The 24,046-nt window shown below is 40.6% G+C and overlaps 1 protein-coding gene across 1 annotated transcript in view; it reads left to right on the top strand.

Moving 5' to 3' along the window:
* Positions 1 to 24,046, top strand: part of Abca13 (ATP binding cassette subfamily A member 13) — a 463,272-nt gene that overhangs the window by 200,355 nt on the left and 238,871 nt on the right. Inside the window, 3 exon segments of the mRNA XM_055624041.1 lie at positions 14,298 to 14,435; positions 15,404 to 15,584; positions 18,280 to 18,498. Of these exon segments, the coding sequence (XP_055480016.1) occupies positions 14,298 to 14,435; positions 15,404 to 15,584; positions 18,280 to 18,498 (538 nt within the window).

Genomic DNA, 24,046 nt, shown 5'->3' with positions numbered 1-24,046 from the left:
CAGGGACAGCTGCTGGCAGACACTGTTCCCTGGAGCCTTCTGTGCCTATTTTGCATTTCTCATACAGGAGGTGTCATGTAGAATCGTCTTTCTGTGGTGGAGCCTCCTGGATATAATGCCATCCTCTGGCTTCATTCCTATTGTTCTGGATGACAGGATATGCCTTTCAAGGTTGAATAATATTCTGTTTTATATACGAAAGAATTCCTTGTTCTTTTATTCATTATCAAGGGAGAGTTGCATTGACTTCATGTCTTAGTCATTTAAACAGAGAGGTCACCAACGGAGATGTGCAAAATTTCTTTTCAGTCCCTTTGCACAGAAACACACAAGTGGAGTTGCTGAATCATACAGCAGTTCTGGGTTTAGTTTTTTGATGAATCTCTCCATTTTTTGTTCTATTGTGGTATCATATTTTTATGTTAATATCAAAGGTATGCAAGGGTTTCCTTTATCCATGCCTTCACTAATAGTTTCACCCTTTTATTCCCTTTTAGAATGACCTTCTGAATGAGTGTGGGATGATACTGTGATTTCAGTTTGCCTTTCACTGATTGATAATACTGAACACTTTACATGTTAGTATGTCTTTTTAAAAAGTAATGTCTGTTCAGGTCATCTGATCTTTAAATGGATAAGGTCATTGCTTTTTGATTACTCAGTTGTAGGAGTCCCTTATGCATTTTGAGATATGAGGTTTGCAAACATTTTCTCCTACTTTATGAGCTTTCCTTTCTTTTTGTTGATCATTCTTCTCGCTGAGCTGATTTAAAAAGAATGGTGGGCCATTGTGGTGGCTCTGTGGCTAAAGTTGTCTTCTGCTCAGTCTGGTACCCTGAATTTGAACTCCAGGACCTACATGACAAAAGAGAAACTGAATCCCACAAGCGGTTTTCTGACCACCATACGTGTGCCACAGCACAAAACTTATGCACACAAAAAATGAATAAATGTGGTTTAAAAGAGTTTTAAAATGAGAGAATGATGTTCTCTCCAGTGACCCAGATTATAGTATGACCTCCACTAGAAGTGAAGCCTCTAATTCCATCCTCAAATCTGAATATGTTGTCTCTGAACCTGGAGTGTCTGCTCAGCCCTTGACTCAGGTGAAGCAGAGGAGTGTCAGGACCCAGTTCTCTCTGGAGTTGCCCCTCTTTCCTCCTCCATGTGCCATTCTCACTCTCCAGGATTGCTTTCCATTTCTGAAGATGCATGTGTGGTCTGAGTTTTCAGATGAAACCCCTCTTATGTGGACCGTTAAGTGTCCTAGTATAAGATTTTGTAAATCTTTCCACCGCTGGCAGCTCTAGACACCAATGATCATTACCTAGGGACACAAGAGGCACAAATCTTTGCAAGGGCAGTGCTCAGAAGGAACGACTTCAGACCAAGGTGAGGGCAGGTAGTTGATTGTAGTCACAGGATTTCTAGAAGATTCTGGAAAATGAGACACTAGTGTCACTGGAGAGGCTGATCTATTGGTGATGGGAGTAGGGGAAGAAAACAGAAATGATTCCACCAAAAGAGATTTCTTACAACAGCAGGAGTCACTTAAGACCAAACTCTAAAAGAGTTGAAAGCAACTTACACAATAGATCTTTGTACATTTCTAGTCATATAATGCTACCTATAGGAGTCTGGGAATAGAAGCAGTTCAAGGATCCAACAGCAAATGAAACTCTAGAAACTGGTAAGTTCATAGGATTGTTATTTAACCAGAGCAAATGATTCTGATACTTGTACAGGCTTTGCAGGAAATGAACTAGCTAAATAAACATGATTCCACTTAATGCTGATGCATAATGACAGAATGCTTCCAGGAACTATGGGGGTGAAGATCTGGAGATGGATTTGACAAAGTTAGAACAGTGGTGTAAACATGTACTGTGCACATAAATATTGTGTATGCTTTATTGCAATTTAAAAAGTTCCAGCCTTGAGTTAGGTGGTTGATATTGCAACAGCGTCCACACACAAGGCCCTTTTGAGGAGAAGAAAGGGAAGGTATGGCTGAGTTTATGGAGGGGTCTGCTAGGCTTGAAAAAATATTTCTTTTGGTGGAAATGTACAATAAGAAATTGACATTGATTCAGGGGAACATCATGCTTTGGTAACTGCAGATGTTACCAAAAACCTAAAGGAGGCCAGCTTGGGACACAAAGCCATCTTCCTTAGGAAAGGACAGATTGAAGTACCAAAGCCTGTTTGCATTTGGAATTTCCTTGGTCTTCTGGCCTATGTGTGCTATGGTGCCTGGAATTTGAAACTCAACTCACAATGTTCAGACAGTATCTCTGCCCCCCCCCTTTTTTTTTTCACCTCCTGCTCTTCATTCTGTCAAGCTCCTCATTCCACCACTTCCTGCCAGGTGAAGGGTAAGACATCAGTCCACACCTCACTCATCCCCTCCTGAAGTGTCTACCCCTGACATACAAGAACTTTGAGACATCTTCTCAGATGTCTCATCTGTTCTCATCTTATGGTATCCAAGGAGACAGTGTTCTGCTTTCTAAGTCTCTAATTTGTCAAAGCACCTGCTCCTGAAAATATCTCCTTCTGTTCTTTTGTGTGGCTGTGCAGGAGTTCTACAACCTGGATGAGTCATGAGTCCCAACTAGACTGGGTTCTCTTCTCTGCATACAGAAGCAGCTGTGAGAGGCAAGCCATCTTTGAACGATAAGATCCCATGTCTATACTGTGTTTAGGAAATTAAAACCGGGGACTCTTTGCAGTTGTATTAGCAATGTCATTTTTTAGCTAGGCGTGAAGAAACATGGTAGTTTATTTCAGAGCAGAATCGCAGCACCAAAATCTCTTGAACACAGTATTGAAACTAAAAGACATGACAAAGGTAAAAATTAATGTTTTCTCTTTATGTCATGAAATTGCCAATTCTTCAACTTCAAAAGTTAGAAGAACATTTACAGCTGGCAGATTATATGCCTTTGAAGTACAAAGCACTTAATTTCAACTTTGGCAAAGTCTGCCAACAATAAGCAGAGGAAGACTGTTAGAATATTGAAGAGCTTTAGATATTTAGATGGGTATGTATATACTTTCTAGGAGTTCTCAAACTTAGTCGCTTCTTTTTAAAATAAATATTTTCTGTTTCCTCCTCTCCTATCTTGAGATGAAACAAACATAAAAGAAAGCCTAGCTGTGTAACTAAATAAAAAATAAAGTACTATTTTAACTGCAACATGAAGGAGAAGTGGTAATTGATTTTGAATAAGTGATGGTAGGTAGAAGAAACCGCCCCTTCCAAGACAGTGGCTTCAGGCAGGGTCCAGAGTCTTAGACTCATTGGAAATTTATACCTAGTAGGTGATAGACTAGAGGATGTGTTGGATTAGACACAGAAACAGTGATGTATGAGAGCTGCTGACACACCTACTGGGAAGGTATTCTGGACAGCATATGAGTAAGACTGAAAAAATAGTAGGAAACTTTTATATCAGTCATTCCAATGCATGAGTTTTTCATAAATTCTTTTTCAAGGCTTTGTGTGTGTGTGTGTGTGTGTGTGTGTGTGTGTTCAGGTGATGCTTTTAAAGCAGTGGCTATCCCTTACTCTACATTGTCCCTTCCCAAGAAGCTTTGGGTTTGGCTAATATGAGAAGTAAAAATCAGCATCAAAATTATTTTACCTCTGACTTGCCAAAGCATCCATGTAGAATCTGTCCAAAGGTGGAAGTGCGAGTCTGAAGGATGTGTGCGTTTAAGGGAATTCCACACTCAATTTCTCCAGGTCCTGACTCTAGCTGACCCATTTCTGGCAAGGAGGAGCAGGAAAATACTGTTCTCCACATCAGTTTTTTAAGCAGCAAGTGGTAAAGTAACCTCACTGGGCCGCGAGCCCCCTTCCCTCTTCAGATGAGCCATCTTCCAACTGAATTCCAACTGGATTGAATCCATTTGTACAGGGAGCCAGGTGGAGGCAGATGTTTGCACTCATCTTGCTGGTTAGAGCAAGATGGGTTGTGTGGAAGTAGCTACACACTAAGGGTAACCATGGCTTTTAGAAACCAGTTTATTTATGGTTTTCTGTGTGGTTGGCACCTGAGGCACCACAGAAAGTATCTGTGTGGAGTTCATCTCACCGAAGCTTCTTGAGTTCTGTTTGGAAGGACCTGGCATGGACGGTGCTGGAGAGACTTCTGTTGGAGATGAGCAGATTTTGGCCACCTGAGGCTGTTTTCTTTCTTTGCGGGTTCTCATATGTCATCAGGGTAGTAACAGAAATAGAAGAAGAAAGAAAGAAAGAAAGAAAGAAAGAAAGAAAGAAAGAAAGAAAGAAAGAAAGAAAGAAAGAAAGAAAAAACTATACCAGTGCTTCTCATGTCACGGCCTATTTAATAAAATGCTGTGGTAACCCCAAACCAAAAATAATTGGTGCAACTTCATAACTGTAATTTTGCTTCTGTTGTGAATTGTAATGTAAACATCTTTGTTCTCCAATGTTCTTAGGGGACACCTGTGAAAGGGTCATTCACTACCTACAGGTTGAGACTCACTAATATATAGTGAAAGGAAAAGTACCTAAAGTGTGTATATATATACATATATATATATGTTTATATATATGTATAGATACATTATATAATTTCTTTCCCCATCTTTCTTCTGCAAGGTATTTGCTATTTTTTCTGTTGTTGTTACTACTATTTTTTTTGCATTAATAATACTCCTATTTTAGTTACAGAAAGTAACAAAACCTAAGCAAATATCGACATCCCCCTGAAAACAGTAGACATCAAGAAGTTTGACTTTCAAAGTGGAAGGGGTGAGGAATGGGGAGGGAGCACAGTTTTGCTTTAGAAATAGGACTAAATGAATAAACAGGAGATGATGCTGAACCGTTTTTCCAAAGCAAAGTCCTCCCCTAGTTACAGTTCTGGGTTTTTGTCCTAAATTTGTGTTTGTATTCTGGGTGCTGAACTTGTCTCTGTCTTCCTGTCATTTTGTTCCATTGTTTTTACTTGATTGCCTTGGTGTCACTCCCTCAGTTTGCCTTCATGCCCTCGCAGAAAAGCATAGTATTCCTTAAGTGGAGTGAAGAGGGTGGATATTTGGCTTGCTCCACTGCAGGCCCAGGACTCTACCTGCCACAAGGTCCGCTGGTGTGGTTTATTTTATTTTTTTAATTATTGTTTATTATTACTAGTTACATTTTATTAACTCTGTATTCCAGGTGTATCCCGCTCCCTCATTCCCTCCCAATCCCACTCTCCCTCCCTCATCTCCTCCCTGCCCCTTTCCAAGTCCACGGATTGGGGAGGACCTCCTCCTCTTTCCTCTGGCCCTGTTTTATTAGGTATCTTCAGGACTGGCTGGAAAGCCCTCCTCTGTGGCCTAGCAGGACTGCTCCTGCCTTGGGGGGTGGGGAGGTCAAAGAGCCAATCATTGAGTTCCTGTCAGAGATAGTCCCTGTTCCCCTTACTATGGGAAACCAATTGGTTATTGAGCTACCACGAGCTTCCTCCGAGCAAAGGTTCTAGGTTATATCCATACATGGTCCTTGGTTGGAGTAACAGATTTAGAAAAAAACCCCGAGCCCAGATATATTTGGTCCTTGTGGGGCTCCTATACTTTCCATGTCATACTAACTCCCCTTCTGCCGCAGGTTTGGTTATGAGTCTTAGTATCTGTTTTGAAACGCTGCTTGGTAGAGTCTTTCAGATGCCTTCTGCGGTAGACTCCTGTCCTATGTCCAATGCACATCTCATTTGTCTTTCTAAGTGAGGATTGATCATCTTACCCCGGGTCTGCTTTCTTTTTATCTTTAGGTGTATAGACTGAATTATGTTTATCATATCTTGTAGGTCTATATAAGGGAGTATATACCATGTTTGTCTTTCTCCTTCTGGGATACTTCACTCAGAATGATCTTTTCTAGATCCCACCATTTGCCTGCAAATTTCATGATTTCCTCATTTTTGATTGCTGAGTGGTATTCCATTGTGTAAAAATACCACAATTTCTGTATCCATTCCTCCCTTGATGGGCATCTGGGTTGTTTCCAGGTTCTGGCTATTACAAATAAAGCTGCTACAAACATGGCTGAGCAAATGTCCTTGTTGTGTACTTGAGCAAATTTTGGGTATATGCCTAACAGTGGTATAGCTGGGTCTTGAGGAAGCACTATTCCTAATTGTCTGAGAAAGCTCCAGACTGACTTCCAAAGTGGTTGTACAGTTTACATTCCCACCAGCAATGGAGGAGGGTTCCCCTTTCTCCACAACCTCTCCAGCATGTGTTGTCACTTGAGTTCTTGATCTTAGCCATTCTGATGAGTGTCAGGTGAAATCTCAGGGTCGTTTTGATTTGCATTTCCCTAATGGCTAATGAGGTTGAGCATTTTTCTTTAAGTGTTTCTCTGCCATTCGATATTCCTCTGTCGAGAATTCTCTGTTTAGCTCTGTTCCCCATTTTTTAATTGGATTACTTGGTTTGTCACTTTTCAGCTTCTTTAGTTCTTTATATATACTGGATATTAGCCCTCTGTCAGATAAAGGGTTAGTGAAGATTCTTTCCCAATCTGTAGGCAGTCATTCTGTTTTGATGACGGTGACTTTTGCTTTACAGAAGCTTTTCAGCTTCATGAGGTCCAATTTATTGATTGTTGCTCTTAGAGCCTGTGCTGTTGATGTTCTGTTCAGGAAGTTGTCTCCTGTGCCAATGAGTTCTAGGCTGTTCCCCACTTTTTTTTCTAACCGATTTAGCGTATCTGGTTTTATGTTGAGGTCTTTGATCCACTTGGATTTTGGTTTTGTGCAGGGTGATAAATATGGATTTATTTTCATTTTTCTGCATGTAGACATCCAGTTGGACCAGCACCATTTGTTGAAGATGCTGTCTTTTTTCCATTGAATGGTTTTCGCTGCTTTGTCAAAAATCAAGTATTCATAGGTGTGTGGGTTTATTTTTGGGTCTTCTATTCGGTTCCATTGATTCTCCTTTCTGTTTCTATGCCAATATCATGCAGTTTTTATTATTATTGCTTTGTAGTACAGCTTGAGATCAGGGATGGAGATACCTCCAGATGATCTGTTGTTGTACCCGCTGATATGGTTTAAATGAGACATGTTCCCTGTAGGCTCATGTACTAGAATGACTTGTCCCCAGTAGGTGGGAAGATTATGGAACCCTTAGGCAGTAGAGCCTTCTATGTTACTGGGGTCGACTTTGAGAGCTTATACCCTGATCCTACTTCCTCTCCTCTTTCTCTTCTTACTGTGTGCAGGCAAAAATGTGATTTCTCTAGGTCCTGATGTCCATGATGGCCTCACACTCTTGCTACCATGCCTCCCTTCCACCATCGACTATATCCCTTCTAAAATGGAAAGCTAAAAGAAATGATTTTCTCTTGTAAGTTGCTACAGTATATTAGCCTAGCAACAGAACAGTAATTAAGATTTCCACATCAACAATGATGGCACTGTGGTGTAGATGTGTACAACACACACTCAGGACACACTTAGCTCCTATTATTGCCCTAATTCCCCCCAAATATCAGAAACCTGGAGATAGCATTTGCCAGCCAGTCTAATGAAATTATACAGACCAACCAATTCTAAACAGCCATCATCCTTCTCCTTGGTTGAAAAGCATGTTCAGGCACATGTTCTCACTTTCCCTGTTTTCTCTGTCCTCTGACCATTCCTTTCTCCATCAGTGGCTCTCAGTAGTATCCTGTGCTGACTTCTCTGGGAATTATTAATACAAAGGTATGTTGCTCATGGCAGCTGCTCACTGCACATATTGATAATTTATACAATGTATACAAATAACGATGATGATGATAATAATAATAATCCCTCCAAAGAGTCTCAACATATTTGAAATTACTGTTTGAAAGTATTGTATGTTTATGGTCTTTTACTCTCTCTGTCTGCCTATCTGTCTGTCTGTCTATCATTCACACACCCATACACATAAATACACACACATCAAGCTCCAAAGAAATGCTTTGTCTTAATTTTCTGTTATATAGCTTTCTATAGGTCTCATGCAAACCCTTTGGATTCCCTTAGGGTTTCCTAAGGGAAAGGCATCAGCTAACTTCCCAGTTTGCAGGGCTCTACGTCAGGTTAAGCTTTCTGTTTGAGAGCTCAGGAGTGGCATCTGGCCTCTCAGAGTCTTCATTTCACAAACTCTACTTTATATTCTCCCACGTACAGATGACTCCACCAGATCTGCCTGATTTCACGGACATTTTCCCCCTGTAGTGACAAAGGAAGTTATTCCAAGGGGCAGGGCAAAGGACGGTGATTAGTTTCCTCTCCTTGGTAACCCAATGGATGGTACACCTGAAGGATTTAGCTCTGCATACATTGAGACCTTATCACACATTATTGTACCCAGTAACACTTGGCAGTGTGAGCAATGTGCAAGTACTTGTACAGTGTGTATGTGAACTCAGACTTAGAAGGGAAGAGCAAATCACAGACTTGAGCAGAGAGGCAGTCATCCTCCTGTGGATCAGAGCAATCGACTCCCTAAGAGGATTTCAAAAGACTATGCGGAGTGAGCCTCTGATGACTTAATTAGAGAGTCAATCTTTAAGATTCAATTTATCTTCAAATTCATTTGTTCTAACTGAACATCTTCTCATATTTCATTCCCTCTTTCTGCTCCCAAGCTAGGATTCTAGCTCAGGTCTCCTCACTCAGGACCATTTGGTCATGTTACTTCTTCATATGTCTCCCCTCCTCCCCTTACCTCCGCAATATGCCTTTTGTGTGGACCTCTGTTATAGTTCTTAAAAACGGACCAGATGGACCCAACCTTCTCATACTGAAAGTTTCCTTTGACTTCGGAATGCACAAGAAAAGGGTTCCATGTCTGGAATAACTCAGACCTTGACTTTCCCCAATGTTTATCCATACCTGGCTTTCTGCTTCAACCTCACTAGTGTGTGAAGCAGTGTCTAATATGCACATAAAATAAAAGGGCCTAGCTAAATTCAAATTTTACCTAACATTTGGGTGATATAATAAAATATTATGTATTGTTTGTCTGAAATTCAAATCCAGCTGGGCATCTGGATTATATATTTGCCAACACTAGCCATCCTCCCTTGTCCTTTTCTGCCTTTGCTTTCTCAGACCTTTCCCTTGGTTTCAGGGCTTGTGCCTGTTCTGTACCTATGAAGACCCTGCCATTGTAATGCTCTTTTGTGCTACTTTTTTTTTTTTTAATCTGTGGTGCTTGTCACATTCACTAGTACAAAAATCATAAGGAAACGATTCTGCATCAGATCCATTTGTGTGGCCTTGAGCCAACAAAGGGAGATTTCATTGATATGACAGGCATGTCTTTGAGACAGAAAGATGAAACTGGGGAAGAGCCAAACAAGGAACAGTTTGCTATGGACTCAGATGACTTAAGGTTTCTTGCATTGAGCTGCTTCCTCATGTGCTCTGTTCATTTTGGGGCTGGCCCGCTTCACTGTGTCCCTGGGAAGAGTCTCAATGTCCCTGCTTTTGCTCCCCAGGAAGCATGCCTTGCCTATTCTCAGCAGTGCCTTCCGTGAGCTAGTCCTTCAGGGAGAAAACATAAAGAGTCCAGAGTCGCAAGTGTCCACGTATATATGCATGTGTGTATTCTTGTGCATTCACCCAGGTGTGGAAGCATCATGACCAGCTCTTTGAAAGCCATTCCATGAAAATGGTTTTGTAATGTGTACTTTAATTTAAGTGGATTTGAGCTTTGGTTTGTTTTTTTGGCTTTTTTTTTCTCTCGATATTTCCAGTGCATGAAGATGTTCTGTAGCTTCCTTGGAACAGGCAGGTCATTACTGGGTTCACGTCTAGGATGTATGGAGGAGCCATTCTTCCTGCTGATTCTGAAACTGTGAGCTGTAATTTATCACACGGACCTATTTTGATTGTAAAATCTTCAGAACATTCTTACATTTTTAGATGAAGCAGAAAAAAATATTCACTTGTCTCCAACATAATCAACCAGAAATAGTAATATAATTTCCATTCCTTTTCAGATACCTTTCTACACATCACTGGGTTCATAATACATTGATATATTTCCCTCTGTTTGAAAGCAATAATGTCATCTAGCCATGTCTTTACAAATATGAATGGTTATTCAACATTTCATTAAATGAAAGCATGATTTTTTTAATTTCTTCTATTTTGAAAGTCTAACTTCTGTCCTTTTTCATTATACACAACAGAACAGTGACTACACCCAAAGGGTGTCTTCAGCTCTGTGTTGTTTTTGCCATTTAGAACTTTAATCACTAATTCAAAACCTACAAGTGCATTAAGCATCTGTATCCTGTTACTGACTTGTCCCACTCCTATTGTCCCCAGTGATGGCGGAACACATGGACTTAAGAAGCCCCTTAGTGGGACCCTGTCACTTCAGAAGACAATGGAAGAGCAGGAACAGCAGCTAGCACATACAGAATCATTGTATTTGTTTGCTTGTTATGTCTTTTTGTTTTGCATTGTTCATGCTTTTACATAATGAGGCTTATTAAATAATTTGCAACTAAGCTGGGACTCAAAAAGGAGGTGACCATCCTTTTTCTTTTGGTCAAGGCAGAAGAACCTTATGTAAAAGGACACCCAAGGTCTTCATGTTGCTGTGCCTGTGTTATATTTTCAGATAGACAGATAAGGTGAGAACAGAAGCCAGCCACTGTGTAGCTTCCAGAGCCGTCAATTCTGTTCTTGGGCAAGCTCTCCTTTATCCTTGTTTCTATTGGGCAGGTAAAGATGGTAGTTGACTGGCATACTGGCAGTACTATGGCTTGTGAATACGTGCAGATAAAGTGCCTGGATGGTTCTTGAGGTAGGAAGGAACAGGATAACACTGCTATGGTACAAGTTTCTTGTCTAGGAGACTCTTGCTCCACAGGGATGAAGGAGTTGTTGCTTGGCTTTTGCACAGTGCCATAGACTGGGGCCTTTACCATCAAAGAGTGTCTCAGAGTACTGAAGGTTACAAGTCTGAGATAAGGGGGTCAGGGCAGTGGTTTCCTCTATCCATGGCTTGTAGGTGGTTTTCCTTTCCTTGAGAACTCACCTGATCTTCCCTTACAGTTTCTGTCACCTAGTCTTTCCTTGAGAATGAAGCAGAAACACTTACCCGTGGATAAGGGTATAAGACTTACAATGAGGTAATGAATTATACGATTATAGCAAAGTGCCAGTAGTAGATCCTTTTCTGAGGTCCATGGCTTCTCTAGCCCCTGGAAGTTGGCTAGGTTTCCAGTAAAAGGCATTGTTTCTCTCCTGTAGATCGGGCTTCAAGTCTAACCAGACAACTGTTGGTTGTTAATGACATGGACATGTGAATGCCACTTATTGCATCTTTATGCATATCTTGCTACTCTGGTAGTTGTTGTGATTCATAGGTATTGCATCTGGGTAGGACTTGTAATTGCTTCCCTCCCTTGGCAGTTTGCACTGCATTTTCTGGAACCATGGATGCTAGATTGCAGGAAGAAGCTTCATATTTGTTTGCTTGTTTGTTTTCTGTAAGATCATTCTTCAATCATCTGAGTTCTGTGTCCTAAGTGTGAGGTACCTTCAGCTGTAGAGGCCTGCAGTTAGTCTCTGAGAGACAACTAAGGGATACATTAATAATTTATATTGTTTCCGGAGTGTTTCAGACTACCCACACCTATCATTAATGCCCTGGGTTTTTTAAGGTTTCAGTTAGTCTGTGGTTTTTGTGGGGATTGTTGCCAGCGTAAGTGGCTTAACTTTCATATACATGTATGTGTGTGTGTGTGTGTGTGTATATATATATATATATATATATATATATATATATATATATGTTTATGTACATATATACTAAGTATTAAATATATATGTGTATGTATAATTTTATGTAAATAAATAATTCCTTAAAGCTTTATCAAACAACCTGAGGGTTATTTGTTTTTTCATTCTCCTTCTCCCCAGTTGGAGCACCTCACACTGCTTCATTTCCACTTCATTTCACCTATATCCTGTTATTTTTCTCCTAGCAGCCCCCACACTTGTTTCTCTACACTTTCCTGGTTTCTGTGGCTACTCCAGCTTTTTATATTTACACCTAAGGATTTGGAATCACAGATGAACAAGAATATGCAGCATTTTTCTATTTGAGTCTTAGAACCTCACTCAATATGATCTTTTGTAGGTCTGTCCATTTACCTGAAAGCTTCATGATCCGTCTCATTTTTCTTTGTAGCTGAATGGTATTCTATGGTGTTTCATTCTCATGGAAAGTCTAGGTGACAGAAACTGTGAGGGAAGGTCATGTGAGTTCTCAAGGAGAGGAAAACCCCCTACAAGCCATGCTCTTTTCATTACATATTCATCTGTTGAAGAACATTTAAGTTGTTCGCGTTTCCTAACTACTGTGAATGGTTGCTGCGAAACAACTATACAGAAAGCTGAGTGAAGCTACCGCCCCTCGCCAAAGAAGCCTCTTTTTAAAGCAAATGAAGATGATCACAGAAAACTACAGTTTGGCAAAATGAAGAGATCAACATATTATGGGCAGCCCAGCCCGGGCAGGTACACCTACATCACAGCTCTTGCATCCGTGACCCTGGAACATCACAGAAGTGGGCAGAAAGGGTGAAAGAGCCAGAATTCCAGGAAGTCTACTGTGAAGCACTCTGTCCTAGAAATGGTTGCTTTAAAAAAGACTGGAATGATAAAGATACCTATGGACCTACTAACCTGCAAGAGAGGTCACCCAAACAAAAAATCACAAGCAAACAAAGACAGCCAGGAGGAGATGAACCTCAGCCAGGGGTGGACATCCTTGTAGGTTGTATATTGCGATGAGGTCAGCCTTGAAACTACAATCACACAAACAACAAAAGTGGACCCAGCAGGATCTATTTATATGTATTTGCAAACACACACATCTAAATCTGTATTTATATCTATGTCTAATTACATTTATCTACATGTACGTGACAATAGTCAAAGAAAATAGGGTTATCAGCTTGAGAGGGGGGCTGAAAGGGGCTGGAGGGAGGGAAGAGGAGGCATTTGAATTCTATTTTAACTAAAAACATTTTTAAAATAAAAAAACAACATAGAAAGTCTACACAATGATGATTTTTCTTTCTCTCTTTTTGAAAAACATTTATTAATTTTTGTCTACTAAGTTAAAAACAAACAAACAAAAAGGACTCACCCTTTGTTTCATTTTTCCATAACTGCTTCCTTTCAAAACTGTCTTTCCAGTAGATTGATATCCATGGGAAGTCTTTCCTTCTCTGAGGAGAATGGGAGGGAGCATAACAGAAGGGGAGGGGAAGGGGTAGGAAAGCTCCTATCAGGATGTAAAGTAAGTAAATAAATTAATTAATGAAAAAAGACTGCCTTTCCAAAAACACTTAGTCCTGATTTGCTAGTGATTGGGGTTTCAACAAAAGAATTTGGAGACAGAAATAAACACAAAAGCAGGAACCAGGAGTAGACCTTGTTATTGACCTTCACCCCCCTTTGAGTATGTGACCAACTTTTTGAACATTCGGGTTAGAGTGTGTAAGTGTATTTCTTTCTTCTGCTGGGTGGTCAAAGTACTTAAACCTTTTCTGTGGGCCTTTTATATTCAAGTCACTGGTAGAGTTTAGACCTTCAGGTAAGTTTCCTGCATCATGCTACGGCTAGAAAGTGTGTTACCAGAAATTCAGATGTACTAATAATTAGAGGCCCTTTCATTTCTTTCCACACAAAATGAGGGCAAAGTGAATGCTAAATGGACTGAGATGAGCCTGGACAATGTGTTTGCAGAATGTGGATGTGTTCCATATGGAAATGCTAGCATTGCAAATTATCCTTCTATATAGAAGTTTTAGCTGATTAATTTTCTCAGGCAGTAACTTCATGCTCATGCTCATCCTATCTAGTAACCCTTGCAAGCATCACAGGCAGGTCAAAGAAGAGCAAAGCACCACAGGGGTCCGATGGGAGCAGATAGGGGCTCTCCTGGTGGAACACCCAGCATTTTTTCTAGTTTACTTAGTACAGCTCAAGGTTACTTTGAGGAAGTAGATTTGAGGGAGGTTAGCAGATAGCTGTAGTGTGAACTACAGCTTTGATTCATTTTTCCCTAACTGCTTCCTTGGAAGGATATGTAGGGTTCCTCTTAAGGGGACATGCTATCCCATATTAAGACTGGTTCATGTACGTGGGGCATATTGAAGTTTACTAGCAGGAAATGACATTTTGTACAGATTAGTTAAGGTAACCTACTCTCGAATTTAATGTACGAGGGAAAATAATCATTCTGATTTTATCTGTATCTTATTTTCTCAGGAACTTTTGGTTTAGGGAAGCCATGGTATTTCCCCTTCACTGTATCCTATTGGAAAACTGTGTGTGGAATGATGGAGAAACGGCGGCACTCCTTGAGTTCTGGTCTGTTCTTCTTCAATGAGGACTTGGGCAACAAAGGTGGGTAATGGGAAGCTCTATTGGTTGCATTTTTCTCTAGTTAGTTTTGATTATCATTTTGTACAGATTCCAAGCTTCCCCCATTTGGGTTGTTCTGGGCTCTGTGATAATCACAGGGCTCAGCTGCAATGCCCTCGTAATGTCTGCATAAGCCTTGGCACCAGGGAGGGAGTGGTCCCATCACCTGTTAGTTACAATATTCCTCTCTAAGTGTTGTCTGTGTTTGTGCATATATTGTATTCTGTTAAAATTCAAAATGAACAGGTGTAAACTGAAAGGAAAAGCAAACAACTCCTAGGTATAACATTTTTTTTTTCAAAATAATTTCACATATTCTAACTTCTGTGATACTTCTGTAAATAAGGATATTACTAGCTTCTTACAAGATATTACGGCTCCTTTTTAGAACGGTAGAAGTTCTTCAACATAGGCAAGCAGGACCCTTCATATTCGTCACTTTACCATCATCATGACCTTTGCCTGTAGGCCAGGCATAAGGTCCACTCCTAGGGATGCCCCTATTATGCTGAATTTGTATTCTGAGTGAATATTTGAAAATAATTTTAAATACTAATTAACCAAGTAGATTATGGATGGTGAGGAGACTTAAAATACAACCATCCAGTCAGCATCCACTCTTATGTGGAAAGAAGATTCCCTGTGGACACTGATGTGTAACCCAGCCTACTTATTATCTCTGTCTACAGAACCTTTGCATGCATCTATTTTTATTTTTTTACAGAATGGTTCTCCTTTCTTAAGAGATCAAAGCTTTGTTGTCAGTGACTTCAGTGCATTTTGCCATTACATATCTTGCTTATTGTTTTGGTAATAAAGACTGTGGAAGTGCTTGGCATGCCTCCCGGAGCTAGGATTCTGTTCCAAGAGGAGCAGATGATTTGATAGTGTTGGCATTGTTTTCCAGGCTCTTGAAATGTTTTCATGGTGAATGTACATTCTCTGCACAGGGTTCTCACAGCAAAATTGCCCAGGAGAACTGGAAGGAGGAAACCCAGGAGTGGCTCTAATATCTGTGACCAAAGAATATGAAGGTCACAAGTTGGCTGTCCAAGAACTCACTCTCACCTTCCACCAAGACCAGATTACAGCTCTGCTGGGGACAAATGGTGCAGGGAAAACTACCATTATGTATGTCTCATTTTGGAGAACTTATTTTCTGTTCCCTCTCCTCCTTCCTCCATTTTTCCCTTTTTCTTTTCTCTTTCCTTCTTCTCCTTTCATTTTTACTTTTACATTGTTTTGTATGCTTTGATCTCAACATAGAACTTGGTGATTCAGAAGGAAAAACAAGCTCTTTCTCCATAGCCCTTTCCCCAGTAATCCTCAATCATGTTTTAAACCTCAGACCTCGTGTGAATTCCAAAGGGAGAGGTGAACGGATATTTTTAAACATCCCAATGTCTTTTACTTTCTACAAATAGTCCATCATGCTTTACTTTCATCTTTTGGAGTCCTTTGACACCTGCTAAAATTTGTTTGAATAATTATAGAAAAAAGCAGAGAAATCTTTATAAACTTTAAGAATTTTTGGTTCTTTTTTTTTTTTTTTCCATCTTCTTTTTCTTTGGCTCTTTTCTTGTTAAGTCCTGGATTTTGGAGTTGGATCCAATAGTTCCAGATTTGATTAAAGAATTCAATCATGTAGCCCCAGAGGAAAAAAGGGAAAAAAATGAGTTCAAATATCCACAGCCTTGAGCTGGTTGTGGAACCGTACCTTATTTAAGGCTAACTGCCAAAATTATGGAGTGTATCTTTTGAGCAAATACTTCTGATTCTTTTTCTCACCAAATGTGCACAGGTCTAATGTATGATTAGTCAGAAGGATGAGAAGGATGTGGCCTCAACCTTAGTGAGGGAGGCAGAAAAATCGTGTCTGCGGTGCTCCAGAAAGCTCTGCCTGGAAACAAATCAGAAGACAAGCACAGAATATTTGTGGTTGTACCTTGCAAGCTGAAAGAGAACTGAGAGTCTCTCCTTTCTTAGAACTTGCAAATTGGGAACGTATGAGTTATACAAGTAATAACCCAGCAAGCCTTTACTAATACGCATATCTTACAAGGAAAACTGGGTGTTCTCCTCTAGCAGAATGATGAGAATTAAATAAGAAGGTTCTGGATGTCTCAGGGTTCGCTAACTACTTGGCTTTTAGTGTCATTTGGAGTTATCTTTTTTATATAATTTTTTATTTATTACAATTTATTCACTTTGTATCCCAGCTGTAGCCCCACCCTCATCCCCTCCAGATAGGACTCTCTCTTCCTCCCTCCCTCATCTCCTCCCATGCTCCTTCCCCAGTCTACTGATAGGGGAGGACCTCCTCCCCTTCCATCTGACCCTAGCCTATTAGGTCTCAGCAAGACTGTCTTTTATAGTGTTCCTATGTGCCCTGGTCAGGCTGCTCCCCCACTCAGGAAGAGGTGATCAAAGAGCCAGCCACTGAGTTCACATCAGAGACAGCCCCTTCTCACCTTATTAGGGAGCCCATTTGGAGACTGAGCTGCCAAATGGGCTCAGTCTGCCAACCTCTATACAGGGGGTCCAGGTTATCTCCATGCATGGTCCTTGGTTGGAGTATTAGTCTCAGGAAAGACCCCTAGGCCCAGATTTTTGGGTTCTGTTGCTCTCCTTGTGGAGCTCCAGACTCTTCCAGGTCTTTCTATGCCCTTCCACTTCTTTCATAAGTTTCCTTGCACTCTGCCCAAAGTTTGGCTATGGGTCTCAGCATCAGTTTTAAGACCCTGCTGAGTAGAGTCTTTCAGAGGCCCTCTGTGGTAGGCTCCTATCTTGTTCCTTATTTTCACCTTCTTCCGATGTCTATCCCCTTTCCTTTTCTGAATGAAGATTGAGACATCTTAAGTGTTTGCTTCTTTCTGGCAGTGCTTGGAGCAGGAGAGCCAATTACTGACCTGGGTCTTTACCATTTAAAACAAAGGCCTGTGAGACTCATACAGAGTTTACATAGTTGAATCTCTTTGTCCACTGATTCCATTTCCATGCATTTGCCTAACACAGATGGAAACTATCTGAAAAACATTGAATTTGCTCTAAATATGTACAGTTACCATTTTCTTGTCAGTATTCATTCAAAAATACAATATATAAATGACTCAAAGTACATAGAAAGATTATTTAGACTATGCTTACCACCATTTTTGTATAATAAACTGGAGTATCTGAATTTTGGTATAAGTGAGCTACCCTGGATTCAACTCCCAAGAATTCTAAGGGAGCCTACACTTATTACTTTATTTCAGTCTCCAAATAGGTTTGGAAATAGTTATAACACAGAGTTGGTATTCAAATTTCTTAAGGCATAATTTTGAATAGCCAGTATCATGCGTTTATACATATACTTCAGTAAGGATTGACATATTTATCTAATGTCAGAGCAAACACCACAGTGAAGATATAGAACACTTCTATATCTTTCCCTTTCAAGACTTTTTTGTCATCTTTCATCCTTGCTCTCAAGTGGCCAATGACCTCCAGTTTACTAATTCATTTACTTACTCTAGAATTCCCTATAACCATATGAGTAGAATTGTGCCTACCTTGTTTGACTCAGACTATTGGCCCAAGTATAACATAACTGCAGAGGTCTACAATGACACGCTATCCCCTGGGAGACCATTCATATGCCTGTCTTTAATAGTGGGACAATCTAGCATCCCCATGACTTCCTAATGGTTTCACTGACCATGTGGAAAGCTGGTCAGCAAAAGGAGTGATTTCCTTGTAGGCTACACACTCCACCAGGAGGACTGACTGGCTCATTAATGTTCAGTGTCCAGGTGTTGCTTATGCAGATCTTTGTTCTCTGCAGATCCATGCTGATGGGGCTGTACCCTCCCACATCTGGAACCATCATCATAAATGGCAAGAACCTGCAGACAGATTTGTCTAAGGTCAGAGAGGAGCTGGGGGTGTGTCCACAGCAGGATGTTCTCCTGGACAACCTCACTGTGCAGGAACACCTAATGCTCTTTGGCTCAATCAAAGCACCTTGGTGGACCAAGAAGCAACTACAACAGCAAGTCAACAAGTTAGTAAACAGTTTTCTATTCCCCCTTTCTGCCTTTAGACATTTATGCAGGTGAAGAACACAGAGATATTTAATAATATCGTTTGTATCTATGTATATGAGAAAAAAATGGTGGATGGTTCCTGTACATAGAAGTATGGTAGAACCAACAGCAGTGGGGATCTTAGAAAAGGCTTTTCTTGAAAAGAACTAGATTTGTTTCAATTGTTTCTGAAATGGGGAAAGAATTGAGTTAGCTTGGAAAGTGTGTCTAGGCAGGAGGTACAAGTTTTGTGTATCTGGAATAAAGGGAGGCTATATCTGTCCTGAATGGGGAATAAGCAAAATACAAAGGAAGGCTTGGAAACAGGTCAAGAGAATTGTATGTGGCATGCTGAGGAACAACAAATTTAGCAGGCCTCTAGGTGTGAGTGAGCTGAGGACTGTCATTGGCTTGAAGTCTGGAAGGTAGGTCTCTTCACACCACAGCAGCAGCAGGTGCACAGAGAAGCAGCAGCAGCGCTCCTGCTGCCTGCCTTCCGATGGAGGCGCAGAAGAAAGACTGATACTAAAGCTAGAATAACAAACACAAAGGCAGGAATAGCATTATTCCAGCCTCCCGCAGCCTGGAGAATAGTATGTGCTGCACAACGGAATGACTGTGGACTCTAGTGGGAAGAGGAGCACTTAGGAAGCCAAGGAGAAGGCAGGGGAAGATTTGTTTTGCAGCAGTGAACAAATCAGGGCTGAGGGAGGAGTAGGCCAGTAGAGGCTCCCAAGAAGCTCCTGGAAATAGAGGATATGCTGTGGTCCCATTTGAAATTATCTTCCCAGAGCAATATAGAGACTCTTGACAATTTGCAGACAGGGTAGTTCATCCTTAGAGACGAACTTCAACTCATATGGGGAAGTTGGGCTCTTACAGGCCAAGTGCACTTGGATGCCTTTATGATGTAGGAACAGCAGCATGTAGGAACAATGGCTTCTAGGGTGATAAGACTGTCTGGACAGGGAAGGAAGGGTTTTCTAGTACATTTTAGTGCTACTGCCTTGACTATAGCATACCCAGCCTTGTGAACATTCTGATGGCCTGAGAAGTGAAACTTATTTGTTATTAAGTATGATCTATGGTCTAATAAATAGATAGCTTTAAACCAGTATGTTTTCTAGCATCCTTTAGTAGAGATCTTAAAGGCCTAGGGGAATCCTGAATCCTATGGGAGCATCCTCTGAAGCATGATTCTTTGAAGAGTCTTAACTGAGCAGAGTTGTCTGGGTGTACTCACAAGATCTAGATGGTTGGGGCTGGGCAGTGTTGAGGACTTTCTTCCTTTTTTGCTCTCTACTACCCCCTCCCTCTCTTGTTTATACTCTTATGCCCCCTACTACTGTGACTGCTTTGCTTTAATGTCAATTATATATGCACATATATTTAAACCTAGTGTCTTTGTTAGAAATAAAATAAGGTAAAACCACACACCCAGAATGGAGAATTCACAAATGTCTCAGGGGCCAGGATGTGAAAGCCAAATATCAGGGGAAATGCCGTTACAGCTCCACATGACAGTTTTAGTGCAAAGTTTCAGTATGAAGTGACAGAGCGCTTCCGAGGAAGGCAATGCTTCACAAGTTTCCTTTGCTCACTCTTGGAAGATTGGTATTTATATAATTTTAACTTGTGATAGCTGCCTATGTTTAGACACCAGTTATGACAAGGGCATATGTAAAACAAATCAAATGTCCCCCTGGACAAATGCTCATCTTCTGAGGGTCAAATGCTTATCAAATTCAAACTCATGGAAACAATTCCCCTAGGGACAGAAGCCCTTGTGGAAAGTGGCAGATGGCACCACCAAGTTTGTTTAAATGTTTCTTTCTCTGTTTCCTTCTCCCTCAAAATCCACCCTATTGACATTTTCTCTGATGTAAAGTATTATTCTATCTTTACCTTATAATAAATTTTCAGAACAAATGATAGCATAAATAATATAAATAACAATTATCTCTTGAATATACAAAGAACATGCTTACTTTGGACTACTTAAAACCATCTCAAGTCTGAGTTAGTGCTCTATATGAAATATTATGTTTTGTATGGACTACATATATACTAGATAGCCATTTCGCAGTATAAAACATAATTCATGGTCACTTGTTTAAATTAAAGTTTCTTTTGTTTACTTTTAGTTTATACAAAATAATGAGTTTCATTGTGACATTTTCACACTCGTTTGCCATTGTGCTTTGCTCACACTTGCATTTTTGCTCTTTATTCCCCCCTCCCTCTCTTGTTTATACTCTTATGCCCCCTACTATCGTAACTGCTTTGCTTCAATGTCAAGTATATTTAAACCTAATGTCTAAATACTTACTTAAGTGTGAAAATTGTGTATTTGTTGAGCCATAGTAAACTCCACTGTGATTGTGACTGGGGGGCTTCAATCAAGTTCTGACAGTGTTACGTAGGCTTCATTCTGTTATTTGAGTGCCAGGCAACCTTTAACAGTTATCAATTCACAGCATGTTGCCTAGCAACAAAGCCAATTTACACAAAAGCAATCAGAATGAGATCATGTTTTAGGACAGTAGTTCTCAATTAGAGGGAGGGAAAACTGAAAACATCTGATTTGGAGCCAACATACTTCTGATTAGAGTTTGTGTAACACAGTTTGTTTTCCTTAAGGTCTGAATTCATTAGCATGTGAGTTCAAGGGAGGTAGCAGATCTTGTAGAATCTGTGGAGTAAACACTTGTCGAGAGGCAGATAATGGTTGTTTTGTTCCTCCCTTGGTCTAAGGAAGACAAGAGTAGCCAAGAGGGGACCATCTTTGGACATGGAGTCATTTAGATGCTGTTGTATTGCTACCACATAGTATTACAGTGGACATTATGGAACTCAGGTTGTGGACAGGTTATCTTAGTGTAAAATGAGATTAGTATGTGAAAGCAGAGCAGAGAGAGAAATGATGGATTGAGCCATATCTATAGTAACCCAATGACGGTGTTAGATGAGGAAGAACCAGCCAAAAGAGTGTGGACCAGAGAAGGATAATGACCAGGGTGTGAACCTGGCCTCTTAAGGAAGACGAAGGGCTCAGTGTCTCAAGTCTGTACAAGGTTAAGTACGGTAAAGCTTGATAACTGACCTTTGTTTTACTACACAGACACCAATAATGAAGTTCAATAGAGAGATTTGGGGATAGAAATTTTTCTAGGATCATTTAAGGAAGATGACAATACCATATTTACTCCGCTTTTTTTTTTTCCAACATGAGCAGAGAACTAGAATGATGCTGTATTGGGCAAGTGAAGTTACAGGATGGTGTGAAGGCAAGAACTGTAACATCATGTCTGCCTATTGCTACTGATAGTGGTCCAATAAAGAATGAATGTTTGGATGAGCTAGAGAGGAGAGTGCTTGATGGAACATTGCTGGTCACAGGATAGTTAAGGGACCTTGTAGAAAAGTTAAAGATCATCTCTCCAGTTGGTGCAGCACACAATGTAGTGGGAGGCAAGCAGAGTGTCTGGAACCTTTGTTGACTTTCAGAATTATTTCAGAGTTAAAAGTGCATAAGATTGGGCTTGTTCCCCACACCTGTAATCTCATATTTGAAAGGTGGAGGCTGGAGGATTAGGAGCTCAAAGTCATTCTCTGTTGTGTGGTAAGTTTATAATCAACCTGGGCCACTTGAGAACCCCTCTCATATATACATATATAGATGACAGTAGAGATAGGGATGCAGATACAGATACAGATATGGGTTTGAGCAGAAGTACCTTGCACAAGTGAACAATGATGCTTCTAGAAGCCATAAGTAATTAAAAAAAACTCCAAGTGCCAGGTGTTGGAATGCCTTCCTATGAATTATATGTTAGAGATACACCAGAGGTCCCTAAGGCAATGACTATTGCTATTGCTCTTAGTTGCTCACAACTTTGAAGATACCACATTAATTGGTTTCAGGACATAGAGAAATGAAGTTGGAACTGAAATCTTCCAGCCTCCTGACTAGCTTTCACAGTGCTGGAAAGTGCAGTGCAAATTGCTTGGGAAGAACGGTTATCACTAGTCTTACTTAGCTGTGAAACTTGAGAGCTACAATACCAAGTTGACGAGCAAGCCGTGACTATTAGTGCACTCATAGCATGACGACTATGCGGGTTAACCAACCACTTTCTGCTTGGGATTGAGGTCTGCTCTGCAGGAGGGAATTTATGCCTGAAACCGTAAACCGGAAACCTTGTCAAGGGTCCATGGCCAGGAAAGTCATAGACCCTATAAAACAATTTTATGCTGTTGTTTTTGCAATTGATGTAGTGTCAAACTAGTGCTATTCTCAGCTTTGGACAGAGAAGCCTCTGTTTTCAGTGGGCCTGGGCAACACAAAGACTCATAACTGACCAACGTTCTGAGCATAAGTGACTCTAAATGGGATGTCTCTCTCATCTCCTCCAGAGTAAAGGACCATATAGGAGAAGGGGGCAGGGAGAATGTGCGATAAGGAAGAATGCTATGAGATGCTGTCATCTGCATATGGCACGGCCACTGTACTCCCAGCAGCTGTGCTTAACTGCCTGGGTCTTACCTAAAATGAGGCCTGTCATCGCTATCGCACAAATGTGGGAGGGGTTCATGAGGCTCCACTCTTCCTCAAGGAGAGAGAGGAAATTAGCAGTTTCTAAAGAAGGGTGAGTTATCTTTTTCCGTGATGTAGCTACTGCTAAGGAGCCCACATTCTAGCAATGACACCTGCTCTCCCTCATGCTTATGCAGGCGCTCCCAATTAAACTTGGTAGGTTAAAAAAAAAATTCCAAAGCAAAATTAAGAAACTAACAAAGGCAAACCAGACAAACAAATAAGGAACAAAGAAACAAGCAAAACATGAAACTAGGAGGGAACTTGCTGGAAGAAGGGGATCGATGGAGGATTAAAAGGGGGAAATGGTGTATGCATGGACTGTCAAGGAATAATAAAAACAAGAAATGCAAGCAAAAAGTGATTTTGATGATAACCATGGGCGTAAAGGTAAAGGGAAAAGGGCTTTAAGGGAGTGAGAGACAATGGAAAATTGATTTTTCTTTAGTGAACAGATCACAGGGTGTAGAGTTGAAATATAGATGTAGCCAGTAAAGGATACAGAGAATTGGGATTCTGGAGGCAGGGCTGTGTGTTTGGTTGAGAGGAAATGCCAATAGTGGAGGTAAGGTAAAGAGGGGCTATGCCATGTTGGATACTGAATTCCCAGGAATCCTAAGAGAGTAAACCTAAGAGCAGGACAGTCTAAGAACACATCCAGGATGGGAATATGACAGTAATATTGGTAACAGTCCATGGCTACATTTTGTTTTAGGGCTGGCAGTTTTAGAGAAAATGGGGGAAAGATATTTTTAAGGTCATGATGAGTCACCTGCCCTACATCTAGACCTTGATAGAAGATTTATGATGAATGTGAATCTTGAGTCAAGCCTGCTTCTCCCATCTTATCCAGAGTTCATTGTGTGGCCTCCCTTTTACTGCAATAGAATTTTGTCACTGTTTCTTGCCTATGCCGTTAATTTCTTTGC

Source organism: Psammomys obesus, unplaced genomic scaffold (genome assembly GCF_907164565.1).
Source record: "Psammomys obesus unplaced genomic scaffold, mPsaObe1.curated_primary_1811, whole genome shotgun sequence".
Lineage (NCBI taxonomy): Eukaryota > Metazoa > Chordata > Mammalia > Rodentia > Muridae > Psammomys > Psammomys obesus.
The sequence above is the reverse complement of the archived record's forward strand: the minus strand, read 5'-3'. Positions and strand labels throughout refer to the sequence as shown.